This window comes from Melospiza georgiana, chromosome 20, assembly GCF_028018845.1.
Source record: "Melospiza georgiana isolate bMelGeo1 chromosome 20, bMelGeo1.pri, whole genome shotgun sequence".
NCBI classification, from domain to species: domain Eukaryota; kingdom Metazoa; phylum Chordata; class Aves; order Passeriformes; family Passerellidae; genus Melospiza; species Melospiza georgiana.
The window spans coordinates 8878581-8906572 of NC_080449.1; the positions used below are offsets into that span (position 1 = coordinate 8878581).

The window sequence follows — 27992 nt, forward strand, 5'->3', positions numbered from 1 at the left end:
TGCTTTTAATAACCAGAAAAGCATCTCCTTGTTCATTTTGTTGCCAGCTTCACTTTATTTACATCAAGACAGTCCAAATGGCTTCCACAGCCATGGGGTTTGCAGAGCAGCAGCCTCTTAATGTGCTAAGTACAAACAGCAGGCAGGGCAGCACAGCCCTGCCAACAAGAGCCAAGGGGCTTGGAAGATGACAGTTTTGAAATGTTCCTATTAACATAAAGGGGAATAACTCACAGGTATGGAGTCTGGGATGCCCCGTTTGTTAAGGTCAGTCCCTCAGCAGCTGGAGAAGAGCACACAGGGCTGCCAGGAGGAGTCGGGGTCACTGAAGGATTCAGAATGCAACACAACAAATAACTAAAGCTGAACAATGCACAGATGCTGATTCTCCCCATTACACTGAAACACTCAGTCCTGCACAGCACAAGGAGCTGGACAGGCCCAGGCAGCAATAAAAGCTTCCCCACACACCTCCAAGGCAGCTCCTACCAGTAAAGGATGTTTGTTCTGGGTGTGGATGCATTAGGGATGAGTTTTCCTGGCAATCACAGCCTGAACCAGCACCTGGTGCTGGGCAGAGCAAGGCACTGGTGTCTCCCTGAGCTGGGCCCTGCCTGGCAGAGGGTCAAGGCACAAAGCTGGAATTATCCCTGCAGGAACAGAAATGGAACTGAAGCCTAAAAACTGTGGCTCACTTGCTGCAGCAAAGCCACTGCCACACTGCTGTGACAAGGGACAGCAGGACACTCCCTGCTCAGTGGAGATGGCACAACCTGGCCCACTCCCTGCACCCTCAGGTTGTCTCCACACAAAGCTCAGTGCATGTGAAATGCTGCTCTTCACCTCCTGAGACACACACAAGCTCCACAAAACAGACACTTGTACTTCACAGCGACCCAAAGGAATTCTTAGTAGAAATAATTCCAGTTTTATTGTGAAATGTTATGATGTGAGGAAGGTTTTCTTAAAAATAATTTGGTTTTTTCGCCATCCTCTTTTAGTGGCTGCATGTTCTGCAGGAGCACAGTGGAAAGAATCCAGCAGTAACACCTAGAAAGATCTACCTGCCCTTTTCATCCCAGTCATCTCCAAATCCTCAATACACAGAAACTCAAATGATATTTCCAATAACTGTTAATAGATGTTGGACCAAGATTCCACAGTGCTGTTGATCCCTGCTCACAGGGACACAGTGGGACCAAAGAGACCTCACAGGTTTTAATCTGCAGATTGTGTTGCCCCTGCAACAAGAGAGGGATTCCAACTGATAGAGCAGCAGCAAGAGCAAAACTCAAGGCACGTTTATATAAACAAAAACTCTTTTCTTCCTATAAAAACAGGCAATAAAATATATACAAAATAAGTAGAATTCTCTCTGTTCAACCAATGTACATCTGCCTCACTCTTCCCTGAAGCAGTAGTGGAGCACTAGCAAGAACCACTGGTATCACATTTTCAACATTCAGATTTGCTATGAAATAAATTAGACATATTAGTGCAAAGGGAAAAGAAGTCTGTCCTTTGGATTTTGGGGTTGGGTTGTTGGGTTTTGTTTTTGCTTTACTCTGGTTCTTCATAAAAAAATTACATCTCTAAGAAATTAGCATTTACACAAAAAAACCAAGAAGCTATGTATTTGCCAAATATCTTAAAATAATTCTGTATACTGTACAAATATACACTGTTAAACATTTACAACCTCAGCTTCCTAGATGACTCAACCCACTGCTCTTCCAAGCAATGCAGCTACCCAACTCCTCTTTTCAAAACCTCAAAGGTACCATCTGTCAGGTATTAAATCCCTTCACAATTAGGGACAGGATGGGAAAGAGATCCTCTGATAGTAGTGGTATCAATAGATGGGAGTTCCAGCTGTGCTAAATAATTTAAAACACAGTCCTTGCTCGACAGAAATCTGGGAATAGATTTTCAGTAATGAGCCCATAGTGAAGTCAGTGAAAGAACTTTCTTCTCTTGGCAGAGCTTGATTCTGAGTTCTCTGGTGATTCCTGGGATGGTCTCCTTGACACACCACGAGAGTCTTTGTTCCACTCACTGCCACTGCTCTGAGCTCCTTCCCTGGGGGCTCTGGAACCGCTTTTGGACACGGCTGCTCTCCGGTCACCCTCGTGCTGGGCTGAGGGAGGGGCTGGGGGCAGCACACTGCCCTGTCCTGCTGCCTGCTGGGCCTTCCTGGCACTTTCTGTTCTGCACACCTGATCCCTGGCAGCTGGGGACACGTGCAGGCCTTGCTGTGCTGCTGATCCTGGCGTGCTCTGGGCTGACCTCAAGGGCTGCTCCTTCCCTTTGCCTTCAGCTCGAGTGGCCAGGCTGGCCAGCCGGGGGTCCCGGGGCTTCTCTGGGATGGCACCAAGTGCTGCAGCCCCCGAGGGTGCAGGGGCACTGCTGCTCCTCCTGGGATCTGCAGCTGGGGTCCCTGAGGGTGCAGGGGCACTGCTGCTCCTCTTGGGGTCTGCAGATGGGGTCCCTGAGGGTGCAGGGGCACTGCTGCTCCTCTTGGGATCTGCAGATGGGGTCCCTGAGGGTGCAGGGGCACTGCTGCTCCTCCTGGAGTCTGCAGATGGGGTCCCTGAGGGTGCAGGGGCACTGCCCCTCCTGGGATCTGCAGCTGGGGTCCCCACAGATACAGGGGCACTGCTCCTCCTGGAATCAGCAGCTGGAACTCCTGAGGGTGCAGGGGCACTGCTGCTCCTCTTGGGATCTGCAGCTGGGGTCCCCAAAGGTGCAGGGGCACTGGCCCTCCTGGAATCTGCAGCTCCAGCCCCAATAGATGCAGGGGTACTGCTCCTCCTGGAATCTGTTGCTGGAGCCCCCATGGCTGCAGGGGCACTGACCCTCCTGGAATCTGTTGCTACAGCCCCCACAGATGCAGGGGCACTGACACTCCTGGGAACTGCAGCTGGAGCCCCAAGAGATGCAGGGGCACTGCCCCTGTTGGAATCTGCAGCTGCAGCCCCTGCAGGCTGTGTGGGCCCTCGGCTTCCTTGGGGCACTGCATGGCCAGGGCCAGCAGCAAGTTCCCGTGGGCTGCTCCCAGAATTTCCAGGCTCACTCCTCTTGCCACTGGAAGAAGCAGCCTGCACCACAGGAGATGTCATAGTCCCTCCTTTGGATGGGGGTTGTCCTGGTGGCCTGAGCTTCAAAATCCTGAGAGCTTCTTTCTTGTAATTTTTTTCTGTTGTCCTAATAATGGCACCTCTCTTCTGAGCATCCTGAATCAAGTGATTCCAGTTTTCATCTCCCTTTAAAAAAAAAGAAAAACAAACAAAAAAAAACCTGTTACCAGCAAGAAATCAACACAAATGGACAGAGGTGTCAGAGGATGTATAACCTCTTTAATCAAGGTACCTGACACAACTGTCATGGAAACCAATGCTATGTTCCTTCTGGAATGGAAGAATCTTATGTTTCAGGTGCAAAACAGCAACAGACACTCTGGCTGCTGTAACACAGGGAAGGCACTTTGAGCCATCAGAACTTCCAAAAATGACAAAATTTCTCAATTTCTCAATTTCCAGGGGTTCCCCTCGGAGGCGCGGGGCTTTAGCGCCCCCCAGTGGCGAACTAACACAAACCCCCCTCCCGCCCTGGGGAAAGCGCAAAACCCAAAAACCCTGCAGGACACAAAATTCACTTTCTTGCACAGACTGAGGACAGTCTGAGGGCGCTGCTCGGTGCCCCAGCCCAGGGGGGGCTCCCAGAGCCCTCTCCATCCCCACTGCACCTACCATGAGCGTCTGCAGCCGGCCCAGGATGAAGAGGCTGAACCGGGCTCGGGTGATGGTGACATTCAGGCGCTGGAGGCTGGCCAGGAACCTGAGTGACAAGACAAAAACTAAGCTCCTCAACTGCTTCTTCCACAAGAAGGTTTAAAGGGTTAGGAGGAAAGGACATAAAATGAAATGTCACTGAAATTAACAGCAGCAGTTCCTGCCCAGACCCCGCGGCAGCAGCCCTGCCTTACGCGAAAGGCTGAGCATAAATTGTGTTTTCTTTCTTTCACCACTGATTCCTTGCAGGGAATTCCAGTTCTTTCCAGCTCTTGTCGTTGCTGTTTCCTTTCTTAGAGTAAATCCCCTCTTAATGCCAACCACTGCTCCTTAAACGTTCCTTAAAGTACTGAGGATATTCAACCTCACTTCACCTATCAAGACTTTAAGCTTCTTTTTGACTCCAACTGAAATAGATTAATAATATTTGGCAGTATTAATGGGAAAACACCCTACTGAAATACTGAACACTGCACATGAATATTTTATTTTAAAGGTGACCTGCACTGGAAGCACATCAAGGCAGACTTTTGCTTTGTCATGCTTCAAGAGGGGAGAGCTTATCCTTGCAGAAATCTGGTTTTGCACTAGGAAAATTGCCTGGTTTGGTTTTCAGGGATTACAATCCAAAATACTGAAACTTAAACAAATGCTGAGTGTATTCTTAAAAGTTGATTTCAGTTAGCATTCATTTACCAGGACTCAAAAAAAGGTTTGTGAGACTAATACCAACTATAAGAGCTTCCAAAATACACAGCTTAGTCTTTACTAACAAAATCCACAATTCAAAAGTCCAACCTAATCTGAGCAGGTTCACTGTCAATGCCTGACTCTGTGGTCACTGAGACCTCATCTGCAGCAAATTCACAACCCTGCAGTGAAGATGCAAAAACCACAGAGTCACCTAAAAAAATGTGGACAGTGCAGGAAATAAGAGAAGCAGAAGCAGAGTGGATCCAGCAGCACAGATAGAGTTCTCTAGGACTTGAGAAATGAAAAAGGGGAGACCTTGAAAGTCTACTAAATATTCCTGACAGCTTTTACAACTGAAAGACAAGAAGGTTATTTTCCCAGGAAGGAGGGAGGGAAAAAATCCATTGTTATTCCTTGGAGTTTTCTTCTCCCAGTTACTTTCAGAGTAAATTTAATGCTGGACTAGCACACCTGGAGAGCAAAATCCTTCACTCAGGCTACAAGATCATAGGTAAGGGTGTGGCAAAAATCCCATCACACCTTGCCAAGGGCACCTGACCCTGAAACAGAGATGTCCAAGCCAACAGCAGGTACAGCTGCTAAGGCACTGCACTGGCACAGCTTGAATATAAACCTTTATATATTAATGTATGAACACAGTAAGCTGGAAAGTTCCTGCTGAAAGAGCAGACAGAAGTTAAATCTCATGTCAGCAAAAAGAACTGGCAGGTTCCAGCTGCCTTCCATTCCCAAACTCAATCAATCAGATTAAGAAGTCTTCAAAAGGCATTATTGTTGTTTATCATAAGATTTGGATTCCTTCTCTTCCCAAAGTGGATCAGCACAATTAAAAGCCACTTTTCTTGCAGAGAATGAGCATCAGAGAAATATAAGCAGCTTACTGAAACTTATGTGTAGAAAGAAAGATTTTTGTTTATGTGACCAGATTTTTGCTAGTTTAACTTAGAAGGCAGTGAACTCTAAGAAGGCATATTTCATATTTTCACTACCATTTTTTAAACTAAAAGGATCCACAAGTTACAGAACTCAGCAACTGCTGTAAGTGCTCTAGGGGTAAACAGCACATTCAGTTTAGTTCCTTCTGTTTCAGACAGAAAAACCCATAAAATTAAGAAATCTGCAATCCTGAGTTAAGACTTGCTGCTAATCTGTCCCATTTTAGAAGACAAGCACACTCATCTACAAATCCCAGATCCAAGTCTGGTACACCACATTCCAAGTGACATGCACAACTAATTAACAAGAATTTTACAGACATTAGCAGGAGAATGGGTTTCACTTTGAGAACAGCATGCAGGAAGTTACAAGGTGTACCAAAAGCCCCAAGAACAATAACTGCTGCAGTAATAATGCAAAGAGCCAAGATCCCAAGGCCAACCCTGCCAAATCCAGGCAGTGGCAGGATAAGGGAGCTGTGCAAAGGGATCAGCACTTAATACAGAGCACACCACCAGCATTTCTCTGTTGCTCAGACATCTCAGACCACTAATTCTCGCTCTGACACATCCTTTATTCACTGCCTGATAGAAGTGATTTGTTCTATGTAACTTCCTAACCAGTCCTATTACAAACATGATTTTCTCTGCAGTGTCCCTGGGAATGGGACTGGCAATCCCTGCAGGCACATACCCGATGGATCCCTTGGTGCTGTTTGCCTGCAGGTGTGGCAGAGTGGAGCCCTCGGAGCTGTTTGCCCTCACACAGGACACGATGATGCAATCCTTCTCCCGGCCCTGGAACGCATCCACCGTGTCCACCTCTCCTGGGCTGGGGAGAAACACAATGAGCAGCTTGCCCATCCTCACTTGGGGTTTTAAACAACACACTGATGCAAACAGCCTAAACACTAAATGCTCATGTGTGAAACCACCAGGGTAAGTTTCTCATTTAGTACATGAGCATAAACATGAATTTACTTTTCTGAGATCAGCATCATTACTGCAAATCTGTTTGGGTCCACACAGCATGGAATTTTAAGTTCTTTTAAATCAGCTTTATTCAGAACTAATCAAAGCATCTGGGTAATAACTAAGAAAGGCATGGACTCTTTGTGCCAGTTTTAAGCAAAAGGGTTACACATCCCCTTTAAAGGCACAACCAAGCACAAATTTTAGCAGTACAGAAAGAAGCTGGAGACCTTTACCATTATTTAAGGGGATAAACAAAGGATTAATATGCAAGAGCCAAGATCCATTTGAAAGTTTGTGGTTTCTTTACCTGTTATTCTTAAACACACTGTCCAGTTGTTCCTGGATTTTCTTTTTCTGTGCACTGTAAGGGGTAATTATTCCAATGCGACGAAGGCCCAGATCCTTCCTTTTCTCTTTAATTGTTCTAATTAACTCCATCACCAGCTTCACTTCCCGAGGATTGCTGTAAGAGCTGCACAGGACAAACAGGAAACATTACAGGAACACCTCTGAGAGATCTTTCCAATTCAATGCTTTGGGGAATTTTGGTTTTTTGAACTTTTACAGCTTTTTTCACACAGAGGATCAAAGAGCTTGGCAAGCAGACCCTGAGGAGGGTGTACTAAGCCTGGGAAGTGCAGGCAGTGAAAAGTTGCACTTCCACATTCCCTCAGCACCTCCAGCTGTGCTCTCCTTACAGAACAGGCAAAGGGAGGGCTGAGCTGCCACCTCCTGGCATCTCCTCAGTGTGCACCTGGGAAAGGGAAACACTGATAAAATCAGGAATTCAAACTCTTACTGAAGTTAACAGAGACTGCAGGCACTTCCTGGCATCTAACAGTGGGTCAAACCAGGATTAAAACCAGTTTCAGATTTAAGAAAATCTCTGGTTTTTGTCAAATTAAATCTTATCAGCTGGAAAATGCAGTTCTAGCTACTTGATGCATACTGGAACAACAAAGGAGAGAACACAGCTCTTCTGTAGGCAATTAATTCTCAGAAAATCTAAACTGTGGCTGAATTAGAATTTTACTTACTCATTGTCTCGCTCCTCACGACCATCAGCTACATCAAAAATCAGGTAGGGCTGGAATGGCCATTCTGAAGAACATCTGTTCTCCTCTATTGCCCTGGAAATGATATTTTTATCACAAGGCAACCATACAACTAAGAAATTCTAAGAACTTATACTCCATTTATTTACATCATGGTTATGAAAAACACAAGCAGCTCTCCAAGAAAAGAGGAGCCGACCCTGAAGTATCCCCAGAGGAAGTTTAAATTAGATATAAAGAAATTTTTTTCACAGAAAGGGCAGTAAAGCACTGAAACAGACTGTCCAGGAGAATCACTATTCCTGGAAGTGTTCAAAAATCACATGGATTTGGCAGTGAGGACATGATTTAATGGTGGAAATGGTTGACTCATGAGCCCAATGGCACTGAAAGTCTTTTCCAACTTCAACCATTTTATGATTGTAACTTTCAGTTCTTTTCCTCCCCAGAATCCTTAATTTTTCCTGCCACCCAAATAGATTGAGGCCTAAAATGAACTCTATATGACTACTTTTAAGAGACCTTACCTCACCTACCACACCCAGCACTAACAGAGATGGACTGCACACTTTCTCCCATTAACCAGCTTTCCCCCTCCCAAAACCTCAAGCATTTTTAGACTCACAAGAACACACTGACATCAAAAAATTGCTTTGAAATACCCTCAGCTCAGGAAGGAGAATAGAGAGCTACTCACTTGGCAGTTTTTAGAGTCCTGCCATACACATAGTTGGATGGGAAGAGGCAGATGTCTGGGTGCATCCTGTACTGCACTGTCAGCTGCACCACAGGCAGGCTGTGCAGCATGTTCCTCTGCACTTGCTCCTCCAGGTGCTTCTGCAGTCGGGCCATCAGAGACTGGTCATAGCCATACTGCTGAGCTTTCTGCCACAGGGAGAACAGGAAATTTCATCTGCCATCTCATTCCCCACCAGTCCAAGTGTTTTGGTGAATTTGCAAGTCAATTTGGTGTTTTAAACTTCTAAATTGCTGACAAACTGACAGCTGCTCGTGCTTCAGTTTTCCATGTGTGTTGTCTGATTTCACCTACACAAATCTGAATTTTTGTGTCTAGTCTTTAACAAAACAACTTCTCCTTGTGACTCACAATACAGTAGAAAGTTAAGAACATCAGCCATAATGAAAAGCAAGACTTTCCAGGTGAGATCTTGTTAAATAAACACACAACCTCTAAAGAAGCCACCCTGGTTTTCCTCCTTTCTTTACCAGGTATTTAACACAGCCCTTATTGCTGGAGACAAGACGTGCTCCTATATATTTCTCCTTAAACACCTCTAGGGTCAGGAAGTCTCCAAACAAACAAGAAGTCTTCATCCTTCTCAAGGAATAGGGTAGTGACTGAAGCTCCCAGAATGACAAAACAGATCCTGCCACAACACATCTCTCACAAACCAAGTGCCCAACTTAAAGTTTGTATTGCCTCATTGAAATCTTCCCCCCCTACTTTAAATATTTCCTATAGATACTGTTCTTTAACCATATCCATTCTATGGCAAGAAAAAAGCAAAGAGCTTGAACACTTACTACTGATTTGACAGTAGGAGGGAGCTGTTTGGGATCTCCAACCAGGACAAGTTTATTACAGCGATGGATCAGTGGGATCAGAGTTTCCACCTCACAGGACTGCCCTGCCTTTGGAATATGCAAACAGGACAAAAGTAGAAGTTGTAAGCAAAGAAGGGAAGTACATTAAATTACTTGTAACACAGCCAGAATAACTCAAATGCTTTAAGTCTTCTAAAAAAAAAACATTTAAAAAAGAGGAAAAAGGATTTTTCTCTAGTTAAAAAAACTACAAACAGATTTATTTTATTATTATATATGCAAAGTTCTCCAAACAGATATAAATATCACCAAACTATCTAGGAATCTCTAAAGCATAAAAATCATGGCTGAAGTGTGGCTCCACATAAAAGCTGTCTGCCATTACAGCACCAAACAAGTCAGGAAAAAAAAAAATCAATTAAAAGTTATTCTTTCTCCTCGTGGTCCTACTGGCGACAGGGCAGGCAACAAACAAATACTGCAGCAGCAGCAAAGAGCCCCAGGGTGGCCAAGCAGAGCCCAGGGCAGGTGTGGAGGTGGCAGGGGCTGCAGCTCCCACGCTGCACTGACCTCATCCACGATGACACAGCTGAAGGGATCCAGCCCCTGGCGGGAGAAGGCTGATTCCAGCAGGCTCCCCCCGCTGGTGCTCAGCGTGCAGCAGATGATGTCAGACTCCAGGATGATGTCTGCCTGCACCTTCTGGGAGTGCACCCGAACCTTCAAGCACAACAGGACACCCTGGTGAAAATTCAGCCTTAACTGCAACAGTCAATGCTCCTGTTTGGGCTTTTTCCCCAATATGCAGCCAGAGCACACCCAGATTTCACAGCTTACTCAGCTCATGCCTTGATCCATTTACCCACGACTCTATAAATGCTCTCGGCTACATCAAAACCAAATTCCACCACAATTAAAGGACACCAGGTATAAAAATACATCAGCTGAAGTTTATTAGAGATAATTTCTCCTACCTCCTTTAGCTGAGAAGCAAGTTGTTGTCTCTCCTTTGCAAGTCTGCCAATTTCATCATTTAACATTTGACTCTAGATAGGGGGAAAATTAAACAGGAACCACCTTTAGCACCACCCATTTCCCATATCCCTTTTTCCCCCTTCATACCCTAATTCATTTCCTAAACATGTAGACTTGCTCAGACAGTCTTTTAGTATCAAAATGGTCTCAAGAAGCCAATCAGTTTCTTGGAAAGCTGTCCCCATATTTAGGCATTGCAACACACAGTACCAAGTCTTACATATTTGTGCAACTGAGAAATGGTTTATCACCAGAAATCTCTAATTTGGCATAAATGCCAAATTCTTAGACAAAAAAAATGGAAAACTTCAAGTGCAACACATACTCCAAAACCTCAGATCATGAGGTATCTTCCTGTATTTTCAGTGAAACAAAGCTTTGAACATATAATCAATTTAAACCTTTAAGGTTCATAAATATGGTTATATTAAAATCTAACTAGTGGCAGAACCAAGTGAAGGCTACTGAATGATAGAGCAACAAGTGGCTCAATCAACCAGTGGGAAATACTGGCATAAATAAACAAAAAATTCCTGATGTAAAGTTCTCCATTCCCTCTCATGGTGCTACCAACTTTTCCATTAGTTGAAAAAGCAGGTGAAGAAAGAGTGACATCAAAAATCAGTGTTGTCTTTGTGTTATGAACACAAAACCACAAAGAAGATTACAACTTGTCTTGCTACCTCTCTCTTCTCACATCTGTGCATGGCACGCTCTCGAGAGAGCATGTCCAGCTTCTGGTCCAGAGCTTCTTTCTTCTTCTGAATGTCCTGGTCACAGTCACCTGGCTTTCGTTCTGGAATAAACCAAAGGAGGCACAGAAAAGCTGTTACAGGAACTCCAAATTGGACACATGCATTTTTTGCCGCACTTTCCCATTTTCTATTCAAATTTTATCTCGTACAATGACGACAATGAGAATTGCTTCCAACTGTAGTTCTCAAATGCTGCATTGCTTCTAAAATTATGGCTTTAACATGTGTGCAATGTAATTTATTAAACAAAAGGGTCACTTTGCTTATTTCTTCCCTTTTCCTTAGATCCTGGCTCATACATAAACTGCCACTTTTCCACTAGAACTGACAAAACCCAATGTTTTATGAAATACTATTTTAGAAAAATCTTCCTTCTTTCTAGACACATAATCCCATGTGGAAAGCATCACCAAGCTCTTAGAGGAGAATGAAGAAAAGTCTGATTTCCATGTTACTTACTCATTCTGTGCTCAACTTGCTTATCCAGGCTGAATCCCCTCACTTCATTGTTGATTGATTTTTCAGGACCAAGTCGCACTAATTTGATATCACCACAATTTCCTGTTTACAAATCAGAGTCAAAATACTCTTCAATTACTCCAACTGTCTCTATGCTTTGCTATGACAATTAAAAAAAATATAAAGCATCATGGATATCAAACAAGGCTTTTCTAATTACCTGGAGTTTTCAACACCTGACTTGTATTTAAATGCAGCCACAAAAAAAATTCAGTAATTCCAAACCTTATTAAACGTGTTGCTCACATTTTAGTTGTGGCTAACATTAAGAATGCTATTTTAAATTAATGAAACTTCCTCTTATTCTCAGGTTTATCTAAAACTTCCAGAATTCCTAACTTGGACAATGCTGAGTCCCATCGAGTAATGCAATTGGTAAGTCAATACCAAAATAACATTTGGTTACAATGCAGATATTTTTCTCCTTGCCACAAACTAGATGTCTTTAACAGAATTAATCTACTTTGTGTTAGTCACAAACTGGGAGGAGGAAAAATGAGAAGCTTAGACATATCAAAATTTTCACCAGTCTGTTTCCCATGACCCAAAAAGTCCAATTTTATTCAAAATAAAGGCAAGGGACTTGTGTTCAAATCCCCAAAGAGTACTTAAAAACTGATGAACTTAAACTAACAGAAGGAGGAAAGGGTCCATGTCTATACAAAACAAAGTGTAACTTATTAAAAAACCTCATAATACACCTTTCAGAAAAGCACATTAAAGTTAACAATAAAAGTACAGTGCATGATCAACTGCTTCATTTCCTCCTCCAGGTTTTGCCCATTTAACATGAAAACAATTTAAAAACAAACCATACCCAAAGGCTCCTGTTTGTTTTGGCATTTTTCCTTAAATGCAATGATGATCTTTTTCATGAGTTCATCAACAGCAGCATTTGATGGTGCACACACTAGAAAACGGTTTGGCTTAATCTTGGAATTTTTTTTCCGAGCTGTTTTCTCATTCCTAGTGTTCTGCAGATTAATTAACAACGAACAAGTTCCTTAGATTGTTTTCACCTGAGATTGAGCAGCCAGACTGTACATTCATCTGAACCAAACCCCAGCACATGACCATGCTCACTTACTTCTCTCAAAACACGGGACAGGAGTCCTACAATAGTTTTTGATTTCCCTGTCCCAGGAGGTCCATGGATGAGGCAGATCTTGGGAAGTCCTGGGTGCTGCTTTACCATGGCATAAGCTGTCTCAATGGCTCTCTTCTGATCTTCATTGTATTCATTCATGTATGAAACCTGAAGGAATAAACAGAGCAAAAAATAATGAATTCATGTTGATCACACCTTCCACATCAATTTTCTATTCTTTCAGAATGTCCTCACCTCTCCAGCTAGAGCTCAAAAGCTGGAAGGGCAGGGAAGCTTTTGATTCTAGGTTTGCTCTAGACACACACCCAATCCTCACTTGAAGTAGGTTTTGTTCACTCCCACACCTTTATTTCACAATACCTTTTCCATCCTATGTTTTATTTCCTGAAAATTCCCCAGTAAGGGGAAGGAAAACTGAGAGCAGTTGGAAGCTCACTGTAACAACAGAGTACAAACACCTGAGCAAGTTCAGATTCGTCTCCTCCACCCCAGCAGCCAACTCTGAGGAGAGCAGTGTCTCAGTGCTTTTGAAACATGGCTATTTTCTCTTAGTCATCTCAAAAACCAAACCTGCAGAACTCATGAGGCCCAAAAGCTTTTTCTGTTAACCCTGGCACTCCCAGCTGCACAACTTACAGCACTTCCTGAGGCAACAGGCAGATCTCTGGGACAGAAGTCATTGTAACTTGGATTTATGATGGGTCTAACCAGGGGGCTCCTGCTCAGCAGCAGGAGACCTTTGAATTTTCTGTGTGTGGTCACCAGGGAGCCAACCACCACACACTTCACTTGCTTATGGATAAAGAATGACAAATTGCCTTGGGTTTGCACAGTAAGATGACAGGCAGTCTGCTGCTCTTTTTGTCCTGTTAAAAAAGAATAAAAAAAACCCAAGTTGTTAATTCAAAAACTATCCAAATCATTAACTGAAAAATATTCCAGTAAGTTAATTAATTCACCAGAACAAGGTGCTGTCTTCTGCTAGGGAATCAACAGTGAATTCTTGCAAAATCCCAACACTTCCCCATCCCACCAAAAAAAAAAAAAAAGACCAAACAAAAAACTCTGTACAACCACTCAGATCCCTGCTTTACTAAGGCAGGTTCTGGGTACTTGGAAATCCTGGTAACTCACAGTTTCAATTCCCAAAGACACTGACAATTTTAGATTGAGAGATCACAGAAGTTCATGGCACTTCCTATCTCCTGGCAATACCATCCTAAAGATGAGTGCAGAGCATTTACTCATCAGTAGTTTCTGTTTCTACATGAAGTTCTAGAAAAATGATGGACAGCAGGGCTGCAGCTTCAGTTCCTGATTTTTACAAAGCTTCTAACATGGAACAGACCTGCTACAGAGGTAAAACAACTCCATTTCCTCTGAGGCCAGTGGTACATTAAAATTACCAACAGCCAGCTATGAAGAAGCATTTTATGGCACCAAGGACCCCATTTTTATTTCTAGCCCTGCTACTCACTATTTGCACAGCCAGATGCACGAGCAAAACGTGTCACAAGGCCAACATGATTCACTGTGTGGTACTCCATCCCACTTTCTTCCCCAAAAGTGTCCTTCTGCTTGTGGACCTTCAAAAGGATTAAGTCATCCTCCTTTGGATGGAGCTGCCTTGCCAAATCACTCTCTCGTAGATGAGCTGTCCAAAAGACAAATTAAAATCACAAGGTTGAAAAGAAAATGGTTACATTTTCTACATGACTGCAGAAGTACTGTTAACTTTTTAAAGCTGTTAAAGGCTATAGCAAAAGATTACTGTGGAAATTTTAACTCCATTCTGCACTCTTAAGCCTGAGCACAGCACTGTATAAAAACAGAGCAAGTCAAGGACAATTTTATCAAAACAAGCTGAAAAAAAATCCTAGATGAGAGAGATGGAAGGCACAAACTCCCTGTAAAATACATGGTTCTCTTACATTCATGCTATAGAATAGCAAAGTTGAAATCCTTTCTATATTTAAAGCAAGCACAAAAACTCTGCCTCAAACTGCCAGCTCATTATAATGCATCATCTACTTGAAAATCAGATTTTAAAAAAAACAAACCCTCACCTGTAAAATGTGCTGTATTCATGTCAGCAGAAAAGTTCTCTAAGTAGAAGTAATAACCTCTCTCTCTTACTTTCTGGTTTTCTACCCATTCTTGTGCCAGCTACATGTTGAAAAGGAAACAATAATACTTTGAAGGGTTCAGTGTATCAGAAGAAAAGCTTACCATGACTCAAAGGGCAAATAAATGAAATAAAACTATAAGACTGTCAATTCAATATATCAGGAGTCTTACTCATTTCTTTTCTTTCACATAAGCATACCCATTACATAAAAACACACAGGGCAAACAAAAGTTCTTCCTTGCCACTCACCCATTTCATGTACTTTCCTAAACTCCTTCACAACTACTCTGAGTCTTCCCTGATTGCATTTTCACCTTAAAATATCAGTATTAACCTGGCATTGGCTTTATTTTCTACCTTATTTCTATAGAAGAAGTGATGCAATGACTGAACTTGAAAGCATTCAGACATTAATTGATGGAACACTGTTTTGTCGCTATTAAGCTATAAACCAATAAAGACTATTAAGCTATAAATCAATAAAAGATACTTCCTGGATTAACCTTCCCTCTCATGTAAGTTCTCAACAGAAACCAAAACCAGATTTTCATCCTCTGCCATTGAAAGACTTCAGTTTCTTAAAGACTTCTGTTTTGAGCTTTATACACTATAGAGAGGAAAATCACATTCTTTGCCACTCCTCTTATTGTGGACGTGCACCAGGAAAAAAGAAACACTTCACTGATTTGAGTAACTCTGGTCATCCCCAATCTTAAACACAGCTTTTTGGATTATCTACCCCAAATTGTTCCTCTATTCTCATCTCCAGCTGAATGTTTTCAAAGGTAAATAGAGGACATAAACCAGGTTTTAGTATCTTGGTAAAATTTCTCAGTGCTGATGAAACCAAACCAAAAAGCAGAAAGCTACTTACTGTTTCAAAGGCATTGAGCATCATCAACGGAAAAAATGTGTCAAAATATTCATTGTAGCCCTGAAAATGGGGAGGAACAGCAGCTACTATGGTGTGCAGAAGATGATTTGGAGTTCCAAAGTAGCTGAAGTTTTCAAACATTTCATAAGTCCACTTTAGGACTTGGTTAACAAAAATGCTGTAATCGCGCTGCTGGCCAAGGAAAGAGGAGGAGGTTTCTCGGCCAGGCCCTCTGGAAATATTTGAAGCATTGTCATAGTGTTTATTTTGTGACTGGAGAACATTACTGGAACTAAGGGGTTTGAAACTTGGAGATTTGCAGGTTGGATCTCCTGCTGGTGCAGGTTTTGGATACAGTGGTGGCCTCACCACCGCCGGTTTGGCCGCGTTCACTTTGCTTTTTGAAGGTGGGGGAAACTTTCTGCCATCTTCCAGATCTTTGCTGAAGGCTGCGTTCCGTGAAGAACTCGCTGAGCTGAAAATTTTGGCAGTGGAAGGTTTTTTTGTTTTAGGTGGTGGGAGAGAAGGCTTGGCAAACACATGATCTGCCCCTGGACTGGTGGCTGGGTGTTTACTGCAGTACTCTCCAGGTTTTTCCACCTGTTCCATACAATCTTTATCTTTACATTTTACAACAGCTGAGACTTCATTCTGCTGAAGGCTTTCATCAACATCCATCTTCTCTGGGGTCTTACTACCTATAGCAGCATCTTGAACACTTTCCTCCTGAGAACATAACTCCATATCCACAGGATCTAACTGAGTTAAAAACAGATTATCATCACCTTCATCACTGCTTTCATCTGATTTACACCCATTTTGCTTTGGAGTTTTCATCTCACACTCAGGCAGGACAGTGCAACCTTTTCCTGAAGACTCATCTTTATCACCTTCAAGTGCAGTGGAAGAGAGACTTGAATCCATGGGGACAGGAGGAACCACAACACTGCTACCCTCCCATTTGCTGTTCCAGTCTGAAGAACGAGGCATTTTAGAGGAATTTGCCACCTCCTCCACAGAGAGGCTCTCAAATTTTCTCTCACTGGCAGAAAAACAAGCAGCCTCCTCTCTTTTTTTCTCCCTTTGGTTTTCAACAGATTCTTTAACAGCTCCCAGTTCAAAACTTTGAGCCTTTTGTACCACAGGTCTTGCGTACATTTTGGTAACTTTGTTTCTACTCTCCAAACTTCCCGCAGATTTTTTCACGCTTCTTCTGGACTTTAGATACTGGCGGTCTTGGCAGGCCAGCAGTTTTTTATTCCCTTTCACAGACAAACGCTGAGCCTCGATCTGTTTGGTTCTCTTTTTCTGCGTGACTCCAATCCTGCCCGCAGCTTTGCCGTGGCTGCGCAGCAGGGCCAGGCTCTCCAGGGAGGGCTGCGACAAATCGAACGCCTTGCGGGGCCCCTTCTTCAGGCCAAGCTTTTCTGCAGTTGATGCTGGAGCAGGGCTCTGCCGGACCTTCCGTGGAGGAACCACAGCAGGCATCGACCTGCCAGCCTGAGAACGTTCTGTTGTGCTTTGCAGTGGTGTTTTATTTTTGGCTGTTTTAACAACAGGAGGTTTTTTAGGACTTCTCTGAACAGCTGGTGCTGATTTACATTTTGCTGTGGGCTTCTGTGGGCTTGTGCTCTTTTTCTTAAGGGCCAGCTTTGAAGCTAATGAGATGGGAGATGTAGATGTTGTGGGTTCAGGCACTTTTGAGTCCAGGGTGAAGCTTTCAGCAGTATCTTTGTCTGCACATTTCTCCAGTTGACCTTTTGCCTCTTCCTTGCCAACTGATTCTTCCAAGGTTGAATTAGTTGCCTCTTCCTTGCCAACTGATTCTTCCAAGGTTGAATTAGTCGCTTCTTTGGTATCACCAGCTTCTTGCTGATAAGAAGTATTTTCTGTCTGCTTTTCTATTGAGCTTGCTGCCTCTTCCATGGCCTCATCACTAAAGTAAGGCAGATCATAGCCCCAGTCATTTAAGTTATCATTCTGGCAGTCATCTGAATTACCTGTCTCAGGTGCTGGTGAAACACCACCTTGTTTATACTCCTGAGTTGTCTCCACAGCATACGCTTGAGTGTCTTGCCAAGCTGAAAAAACCTCATCTTCTGTTTCAAATTCAAAATACTGAGACTCACAGTCATCCAGTAAGAGGGGAGAGCCTGGAGACTTTGATTCTCTTTTAGTGTCGCTATCAGAAGTGCTGCTGGAAGTTGAAGATGGCTCTGCACACACATTTTCATTCTTGGTTTTTGATTCCTCTTTCTCAGCCACACCTTTTTCTTCATCAGAAGAGTCTGAAATTACAATGACTTGATTGCTAAGTTGGTCTCCACCACTGGGACACTTGGTACTTTGGCCCTCGTTGGAAGATCTTACAGAACCTTTCACTTTCCTTTTAATATCAGACACATTTTGGTACACTGAGCTTTCCTGGTTGGTTGCAATGGGAAAATTAAGACTTTTGGCATAAGCAGCTAAAGATAATTTACTGAGTTCTCTATCAACCTGGGAGTCTGATAAATCATCATCTTCAGAAACAGTCTTCACAAAACTCTCCTCTTTCTTCCCCACTGAACTGTTTTCCCTCCTGAAATATTCTGAAAACTCAAACAACCTGTCACTTGATTCATGCTTCACTGACAGTGGCCTGATCACATCCCTCTTATTTTCAGAGCTAAATGGAAAATAACCACATGCTGAAATTTTATCCCTACAAGAGGTCTCCGAAAATTGATTTTTGCAGTCATATTTATCCAAATTATTTAAATTAGGCTGCTCCTGGTTTGAAGTCTGAACGTTCGTGCTCCTCTTAAAGAAAGACGACAACGATGGACCTGATTTTTCCTCTGTTGATACTTTTTTCAGTGAGGTGTCATTATGTCCTAAAAGCAAAGTACTGTCATCTTCCTTCCCTTGCATGCCAGCTTCATTTCTAGAGGAGTTACAGGAATCCAGTGATGCTTCCTTGGACACCTGTTTAGTGGGGACCAGTCTGGACTGGAACACACTGTTTGCACTTGTCTCTTGCATACTTTTGCAACTCCTTGAAGATGAAGAATCAAGATGAGTCTGAGCAGACAGATATGGTGTTTTGGATTCTGCTTTGTGTTTGACTTCTAACTCTCTGCCTCTCCTGAAATCTGAATGTTCAGTATTTGAACTGAAGCACTGGTCATCCGTATTGCACTTCCCTGCCACAAGGTCAGAGCTCCTATTTTCCTGAGCTTTCCCAGATACTTTTGTTGCCAAAGAGTTCTGTGGGAAGACAAACTCCTGATCTGTCAAGTCATTAGGCTCTTTTTTGATATTCATCAAGAGGCCTTCTGTGGATGTGCAAGATGTTGAGCTTCTACATGCATCTCTACATTCCTCTTCCCAGGCATTCTTTCTCCTATGCAAAGGGTTCTCTTGACAATCTCTGCCTTCCTTTGACACGACAAATGGTGAACAAAGGTCCCTCCTCTCATGTCCACTCATCTTGTATCCATCATCACACACATTCCTCTCCTGCTTTGTAGAGACACTCGGCAAAGCTGTTGAGCTTGACTTGCTCCCTCCAGCCAAAGAGCTGCTCAGTGCTTTGCCCTTTATACTTCTTATAACTTGCTTTAAGCACATTTGCAGCTCCTGGGTTTCCTGGCTGCTCAGCTGCCAGCCCACAGCTCGGTTTCCCCGCAGGAGGAGGTTCAGTTTGTCCAGGTACTGCTTGCAGAGGGCGTGCTGGCCGAGCTGGTAGCCCTCCTTGAGCAGGCTGCGGATGAGCTGCACGCAGGCGTGCTGCACCGAGCTGGGCGCCTGCAAGGAGCCCGCGGCCGAGCCCTTGGCAAACAGCCCCGGAGCCTTCTCACTGCAGCGAGTGAAGGCTCTGCTTGGGAGCGTGGCACACCTCACCACCGCCTCCACCCACTCCTGGGAGCTGATCCACAGCAAGTGCAGGCACTTCTTGCTTCTGTGCAGCTCAACGATGGACACCAAGATGAGAAGGAAGAACTCGGAGATTTTGTCGCACTCCTGGAATCGTTCGATGAGGATGTCTTTGATTTCTGAGCAGAGGTAGTGGATGACCTCTACTATATAGGCTACACCCAAGTCCTTGAGATCCATGAGGGACTGAACAAAAGGGATGAACCAGAGGAACGTGCTGTGATGGACACGCATGTCTCTGCCAATGTCAGACTGAAGCATGTTAGCCAGGGTGTGCATATCTTCATACATGTTGGGGCAGTACTCTGGGCAAATGGCAGCCTTCCAGCCAGTGTCCTGAAAAATACATCCACCACACAACAGCCTCAGTGATAGGCACAGTTTAATATGGCAGCCTTCTCGTAGCCAAGCTTTTTTGTTACTTCCTTTCATATATTTGTTCATTAAACAGTAACAGTTCTTATATCCCAATGTAAGTCATTAAAAAATGCAAAAAATAAAGATCACACAGATCTAATTTCCTAAAACATTACCTATGAAATTAGTGTGAAGTAGTAGTTCCTTTAAAAATCATTGTGAACTATTCAAAGACACATGATCATTCATGATCATGAAGCCCTAAAGCAGATAGCCTTCCAGAAGTAATGGGTTAAAACATGGAATGTGAGGCATGTAAAGCAGGGCCTAGCACTAGAACACACGGAGAAAGCACAGCACTAGGAAAACAGAGCAACAAATTAGATAAGAGGTAGAGCATCATGACAGGGGAAGAGATAAGTATAGGAGAAACTAATGGGCTAAGCAGGTTTAGAGCCAGCAATGTCGAAACGACTCTAAGGGTTTTGCCAAGCCACGGGATCTAAGCCAAGTACACCGGGAATTGACCAGATTAGGAAAGGAGTTCAAAAGTTTAAAGAGGAAGACTCATCGGAAAGACCCCGTCTATGATGAAGGCAACAGGAACGACCACCTGAAAATCCCCCAAAAGAGATGTCTCCACCTACGCTCCGCCCACGCTCCGCCTACATCACGCCCCATATGAATATGCATGATTATGTATCTGATCTGATGTAATCCTATACCCAAAAATGTATATAAGGCTTGCTTTTGCTATGTGAACTCAGAAATCCATTTTGTGATTTCTCCGACGCGTCGCTAATAAAAATACCTCCTGCTTAATTGACTTAAGCTGAGTCTGATTAGGCAGTCACTCTGCCTGTTTGGGGCAAAATTCGGCATCAATCACACAATTTACCCTCAGATAATCAAAAACATATGGAAAGCCTTTAAAAGACACTTCATAAATGCAATACACTGACATCAAGAGATGACCACACTTGGAAATGTTTATTCTTGACAACATCATTAAGTGACCCTAGTTCAAAGAAAAGGAATATAAAATACTGGTTTAATACCTTTTGAGGCTTTTCTGTGTTATAATTATACACAATCTGACTGCAGGACATCATGTCATCACCATAGTCTGATTCTGGTTCAGCTTTTGTCCTGAAAAGAAACACAGATTACTAGAGACTCACACTATTAAAACCCTGGGAAACTCAGGACAGATGTTGCTTTTCAGATACCAAGTGTAGAGCTTGTTTTATCCAGCTTGTAAGAGGTGGGGGAAGTGACTGTCTCAGGAAAAAGCTTTCTACTGAGTCATGGATTTGCCTATGTAGAACAATGCCCAGAATGCCATCTACCAAAAAGTCAGGAATTCTCACAAATTTACCAAACCTTGAACATGGCAATTTTCATTAACCTTCAGTGCAAGTTGGTAGTAGCACTAAATAAGCACAGAACAGTTAACAGTCTTCCCAATTCAAGAAAAAAAAATCCTAACAAGTTTAACAGACACACCAGGGTTACCAAAGAGAAGTGAGTATATATTTTTTTGAAGGAACATCACAATTTTAGGGGACCTACTTCAACTTTTCTTTGCTTGAAGTTGGAAAGATGATATTTTTTCAATTGCCATCTCCCTCCCTCAACACAAATTACAGCAGCACTGACAAGAACTGACCTCATAAAACTACTGCGAATATTTTTGATTTCATTGTTGTAGCTGACACTGTTGATTATGGTTTGAAAGGCTTGGACAGGATCAATCAGCTGACCCCAAACTTTAGACCCAAGCTGATCCAAAATAACCATGAAACAGTGTAGGGCAGGCCAGAAGGGGTCAGTGGAATCATCTGAAACACAAAAGGAACAGTGGAGAGGGTTGAAAAGCAAGTCCTGGACATTCTTAAGCTAAGCAGAAATTGAAAGAGCTGGTTCTCATTGATTTTTCAAAAATATCAAAGTATTCTAGGAAGTTGCAACTGTACTTTTTACTGGAAAAAGAATTTAAAAAGTCAAGATCCCTCATTTGTACAGAGACACTGCTCCTTATGCAGTCTTAAATCAAAGGAGCCTGGATGCCCATTATTAATATTAAATAATACTGATATTTCCCCACTCTATGAAACTGATGCTTTCACACTGGTTTTTGCAGGAGTGTGCTAAGAAGTGGCACAACTTACACAGTTTCACTTACACAGCTAATTTATACTTCACAGTTATAATAGAAGCAATTGGTTTCTTCTCCCTCATGTAAGAAAATATCATATCCTCAATAAACACGAATTAAATAAAAATTTGCTCATTTAAGAGCAATTAATTTGCTCATTTAATTTGCTCGATCCTGGTCTTGAGGTCACAAGGCTGTTCCCAGACTAAGCCAGATTTAGCAAAAGCACCACCATCCCTTCTCCACTCCAAAGTTTGGATGTCATCTTTCAGTATCTGTCAGTATTTCCCAAATATTGCAACTTTCAAAAGATAAATAGGCTTCAGGTAAAATCACCTCTCATTACACTACTAACAACTTAACAAGGAATTCGCTAAAGATGAAAAATGAGCTATGAACTGTCTTAATCTCAAAACGAGTTACCAGCTGCTTCTTTCTCCATAGTGTGAAGTATAGACTGCATGAAATCATTTTGTTTCTCTGGGCCCAGTAACAGAGAGTCCATAGCTTGTTCTTCCAGCACTGACAGCAACATGCAGATTCCTAGAGAAGAAAAAACAGAAGCAACCTGTCTATATACATGAAAAAATACAAATTTGTACTGACAAATTTACAAGCTCTGACTTGAAAGAACTGCTTACAAATAGACTACACAAACTAATTTCTGATCATAAATACTCACCCAGCCAATAATTCTTGTAGTTGGCTGTATCATACAAATGAGCTGGCAGAAGGATGAGTTTACCCTTTTCAAACATTGAAGAGCTGTAAATATCTGGGTTCTCAAAAAGCCCCAACTCAATAACTCTGAACAAACAAGTCAGCACTTCCTCTAAGTCATAGTAATCATCCCTGTCAACCTTTCCTAAATTCCTTGCTGTTAGGATGGCCCATCGACGAATCTAAGGATTGAAACAAATAGTTTTATGTTATTAAAAATAACAAATTCTGTAAGAGGAAGCATTGCTGTTACAAATGGGACAAAGGTGTATTTTTGCTAATAGAATAATTAAAAATAAGTACTCAAAATAATCTTAGAAACAGGCTTGCTGTATCTACAAGATGACGTTGGTGACAAGCTAAAATTCAGGGTAACACCTATGAAGAAAACTCCTTGGGATTTATGTGCAACAGTTGGTTTGTACTAATTTTATGTTATTACATGTAACTGACCAAGATATTCTACTGAGAGAACTGCTTATTGTAACAGAGGTCAAGTTTTATTTACAGATAAATGCACCACACATTTTCTAAAATCATGCAAGACAGTATTTCATCCCTTCAGTATTAACATGTGCACATAATCAGGCTTTAGCAGAACAGAAAACGGAACTCACCACCTCATTTGGGTGGACCAAAAAGAGATAAATTCCTGGGTATTTCTCAAAGACCTGAAAGGAGTCTTGACTTAGTTCCATTCTGCAGAGCACTTCTACACATAGCTCACCTAAAAGAGTAAGAGAGTTATGGTAAGCACTAATTTACAGGCTCACAAAAAGAGTGTATTTAGTATCAAAATAAATTATACATTATTTCTCTGGTTTAAGTGAAATATTTCTCTGGTTTAAGTGAAAATATTCATTTTCACCTCCTGCAGTGGAACACCACCACTCCCTTCCACAGGGATATGATCAGATACATACTGACTTTCTCATGCAGCAGCAGGTAGGGGTATTTCAGTATTTCCAGCAGGGGCACTCGCAGGTTGTTCTCAAAATTTGGGCCCACATAACCAGACAGAGGTGTCTCCCCATGCTCATCAACCAGAAACAGCTCATCTTCTCCTGCTTCCTCATTCATGGATTTCTCCATGTGGGCAACCAGGCGGGAGGTTTCCAAGTCCCACAGGTCCTGTTCGGTGGGGCAAAACAACAATCAAAGTGTACTTGTGAAAAAAGTGATTAAAGGACATTTATTACCATATACAGATAATTCATTACATGTTCAAAAACTGAAATCTCATTTTGAAAAGTTTCTCTCTATGCATGGTCCAAAACAGTAAAGTTTTGAAATGGAATTCAACTAGGCAAAGAACAAATCTCTCACTTTAAAGTTGAGACTACAAACTTTTTTAAAATAACCTTCAAACCAGATGCAATGTTAAATATTCATTTCAATACTTATTTTAGGCACAAAACTTTGTTCCATTGGCCAATACACAGAAAGACACGACACAGGAAAAGAGCATCTTTAGGAAGATAGGACAAGCACTAACAAAATCTTGCCTTCTAACAGATTTTGTAATTAGGGGAAGGAAAATAATATAAATATAAATAATGCAAAAAGACTGGCTGATTTGCTGGATATTTGTAGGGATTCACCCACTTACTCATCTTAAGTAACTGCTCCAAACCTCAATTAGACACCAAGTTCATTCACTGCAGTAAATGGACACAAAAAGGAACTTGCAGTAGGTGCAGATTCTCTTATTCCCAGTCTAGGGAACTTCAGTCACATGGAATTGCACTCCAGAGCAATCTAGCTGACCAATCTAAAGAGCAACCTTTTAGACTATGATAATTAGCTAAAAACTTTACATGCACAGAAGGGAAATAAGCTAATGATATAATAAATATTATAAAATGCTTTCCTAAAATATAAAGTTGTATACTCCTACAGGAGGACTACAAAAGAGGTCTAAATTTTTTTGATTAATTGCAGTCTTGCAAGGTCTGATCTCTGAAATTGGAACATAAGAGAAAACTACTAAGTGAAATGAACTGAAGTGAAAGAGAAGTGAAAGCAAACAAAAACAGGAACAAACCAACAACCGAAGAGAAACCAGCAGAAAAGAGAAAACACATTAAAGAAAAGAGCTGTTAGTCTGGCAGATGTTCTTTGTTTCAGATGACAAACCATCTACAGCATGAAAGAAGTCCAAGCTATGGTGTCTAGTCAGCAACTTAAAACTACTGGTTTAGTTCTTGTTAATTTGAATATATGCAAAACAAGAGGATCTCTCTTTTACAATCACCAGTTTGTAAAACTCCCTATGAAAAAACGAGACAGTTAAAAAGCAACACAAAAACGCAGTAACACACAACTACTCCCAAAACCCAGTAACACACAACCCCTCCCCTTACACCGAGGCTTCTTAATTAATCTCTTAATTAATTACCTCATGCAATCTTGGACATTCTTCCCTCGCTTTGTGGTATTCAACCACACACTCCAGGCAGTAACAGAGGTCATCATTGGAGCCTTCAAAATCTTCCTGGGACAGCCTCTGAGCAGCATAGTGCCTCAGGAACTCGGTGGTGTCAGCACCACTCTGTGTGCACCATCGGCATGTGCTCATTCTGGGGGGGGGCAAAAAAAGCAGCAATTAAAGCCCAAAGCCTTCAAGTGGCAAAATATTCCCTGTCAGCCACGACAATTTTAAAGCATGAGGAGCGTCAGGATTTCAGTTACTCATTAGCAGTTTCCATGCAGGTGTTGTTACAACATCCAGGTGCGTGCAATTAAACCCATTAGAGCAATTAAAGGGACATCGCACCAGGAATGCCTGTGGAAGGGACAGCACACGGTAAAAGTAAAGCACTGTAGTCAAACGTGCAAACTAGGAAAGAAAAGGGTGAAAACTCGTTTTATATTTAAAAAAAAATCTCCTTACCTGCACATTGCATGATTTCCAGAACTACAATGCAAAGCTCTTTATATTATTTTACTGGTGTATCTGGAATCTAGGTCTAGAGTTTAATTAGCTTCTTTCCTTAATCTCCTACTACAATTTATAGGTCAACAAATCCCTGTTGTCACAAGCAAAGGGCATTTATGCAGAACTTTCCTGTCTTTGTGATTTTTATAGACAGAGTGCTAAAATTCTCACCACAGATTGCTTTCCTCTAAAAACAAAAATCCTTCACTAAGCAGCAATGGAGTCACCTCAGATCCTGCTAGCCTGAAGAATTCCACAGAGCACTGGAATCACAGAATGGTTTGGGTTGGAAAGGACCTTAAGGATCATTTCATTCTACACCTTCCACTGTCCCAGGCTGCTCCAAGCACCATCCAAACTCTGGACACTTCCAGGGATCCAGGGGCAACCGCAGCTCCTCTGGGCACCTTGTGCCAAGGTCTCAGCACCCTCACAGGGAAAAACTTTCTCTTAATACTCAATCTAACCCTGCCCTCTGTCAGTTTGAATCCACTCCCCCTTGTCCTACCACGACAGCTCCTGATGAAGAGTCCCTTTCCAGCTTCCTTTTAAGCCCCTTCAGATAATGCAAAGCTGCAAAAGCATGAACTCTTGAACTAACTATACAAAAAGAAAGGTGGTAACTACTTCTATTCAGCATTAAAAAAGCAGATAAAGCCAAGCCATAAGTTTCCTCATACATACACATATAGTGGGAAAACCCAACAATTGTGGCATTTACCTTTGAAAAAGGCAGCTATTTGCTGTGCAGGTGTGCCAGCTCACATGGTGGGAAGGAGAACAGCGCTGCCCTGCAGCCAGGGAAGGGGCTGAGCCCTTCAGCCATACATGTCCTGAGTGCAGAGGGCAGAGCCGTATCCTCAGCAAGCCACCCCCTGGTGACCAAGTCCCGGTGGTGTTTCAAAGATCTAGAGCAAAACAGAAATCAAACCACTGAATCACAGCATCAGTCTGGCTGGAAAAGGCCTCTGAGATCACCGAATATCCAACCTGTGACCAAACACCACCTTGTGTCACCCACAGCAGGGCACTGAGTCCCACTTCCAGCTGAACCTCCAGGGATGGTGACCCCACGACCGCCCTGGGCAGCCCATTCCAATACTCAAATATTTAAGAACTCTTTTCAGTGAAGGAATTCCTCCCGATGCTCCAGCCTGGCACTGCTTGAGGCTCTGTCCACTCCTGCCACTCACTACTGAGAGAAGAGGCCAACCCTCACCTAATATAACCTTTTTCCAGCTGGTAATGACTCCACAACCAAAGGTTGTAAAGTAGGTAAATATTTTATTCAGCGCTAGACGCAGGGGGAGAACATCTTCCCAAATCCTGCGTGCCCCGACATTCACAAATCCCCTATTTATTCACAAAAAATCATGCATATTCTATAATGCCTATACATATTCAGTAGCTCTCCCCGCCCATTTTCCACATGGTTTGGAAATTAGCTGTGACTGCGCCCTTTATCCTTTTTATTGAGTCAGTGGTCTTTAAATGAGTCTGGGGGCCTGACAAGATGAAGGCTCAAAGTCTTCATAGTTGTTAAACTTTCGAACTCAGGTGTTTTGGCATCGAATTTTCTGGCAAGCTCAGCAGTTTTTATCAGGGGCTTCTCTTATTTGCAAGCTCAGCAGAATTTTATAGGTAACAGGTATCCTTCGGAGGGTCCCCTATCTCTGTCCCGTACGAGCAGAATAACGAATACCATATGTTCACATACATATTGCCTAAACTATCCTGAATTCCTTATTAACCCTTAAATCCCTTGTTTCAGTAGATCAGCAGGAATCAGTTCACCTCACACTCAAGAACTGCTGTGGTATTTAGGTTAACACTCGCATTGATGCATTTCACGAAGCGGTAAGTACAACAGAATCCCTTCTGCCATTCAAATGCGGATGTTTGCCTGGCTTTTCACTCGTAAAAAGCGTCAATATTTACCTATGCCCGTTAAAGGAGGGAATCGCTGCACGGAGCGTGGGCGGGCACACGAACGAACCTGCGAGCAGCGCCGTGCCCTGACCGCTGCGGAGCCCCGGTACCCGCGCACCGAAATCTCTTTCGGTTTCGCACCGGAGCCGCCGCAGCCGCCCCGGTGCCGGTGCTGGCCCCATCACAACCCCAATCCCAACCCCGGCAGCGCCCCCCTCGCCCCGGCCGCCCTGCCCGGTGCCCTCCGTCCCTTCCCGCCAAGCGGGACCCGGCCCGCCCTGAGGCGGCGTGAGGGACCGACACAAAAGGGCGTCCCGGCAGGAGCGCGGGCTCCGCGGCGGCGGCGCGGCACCAGCTCCAAGGCGGTGCGGGGTGAGCCGACGGCCCCTGCTGTGCTCGTGGCTCGCTCCGCTCACCTCACGCCGCTCCGCTCGGTCCGCCCGGCTCGGCCCAGCCCGGCCCGGCCCTCCCCGAGCCGCCGCTGCCGCCCTGAGGCCGCGGCGCTGCCCGCGCTTCC

At 43.2% G+C, this 27992-nt stretch overlaps 1 protein-coding gene across 2 annotated transcripts; it reads right to left on the reverse strand.

The window, feature by feature from the left end:
• Positions 1-31: 31 nt before the first annotated feature.
• On the reverse strand, positions 32-27969 carry SETX (senataxin). Of its 2 annotated transcripts, XM_058038349.1 has the most exons (26): positions 27892-27967; positions 26268-26454; positions 25007-25187; positions 23532-23739; positions 23226-23335; positions 22571-22790; positions 22312-22431; positions 21400-21571; positions 20789-20879; positions 15456-19709; positions 14520-14619; positions 13931-14107; positions 13090-13319; positions 12433-12600; positions 12163-12319; positions 11286-11387; positions 10755-10867; positions 10011-10082; positions 9607-9756; positions 9016-9123; positions 8168-8355; positions 7453-7545; positions 6723-6887; positions 6135-6272; positions 3750-3837; positions 32-3263 (listed from the first exon to the last, which is right to left on the reverse strand). In XM_058038349.1, the coding sequence occupies exons 3-26, from the start codon at positions 25184-25186 to the stop codon at positions 1953-1955; spliced, it is 8715 nt and encodes a 2904-aa protein (XP_057894332.1). In that variant the 5' UTR covers position 25187; positions 26268-26454; positions 27892-27967; the 3' UTR covers positions 32-1952. The 2 variants fall into 2 exon arrangements, with proteins under 2 accessions (XP_057894332.1, XP_057894333.1); XM_058038350.1 differs by lacking the exon at positions 26268-26454 and having other exon boundaries at positions 27892-27969.
• Between the last annotated feature and the right edge of the window lie 23 nt (positions 27970-27992).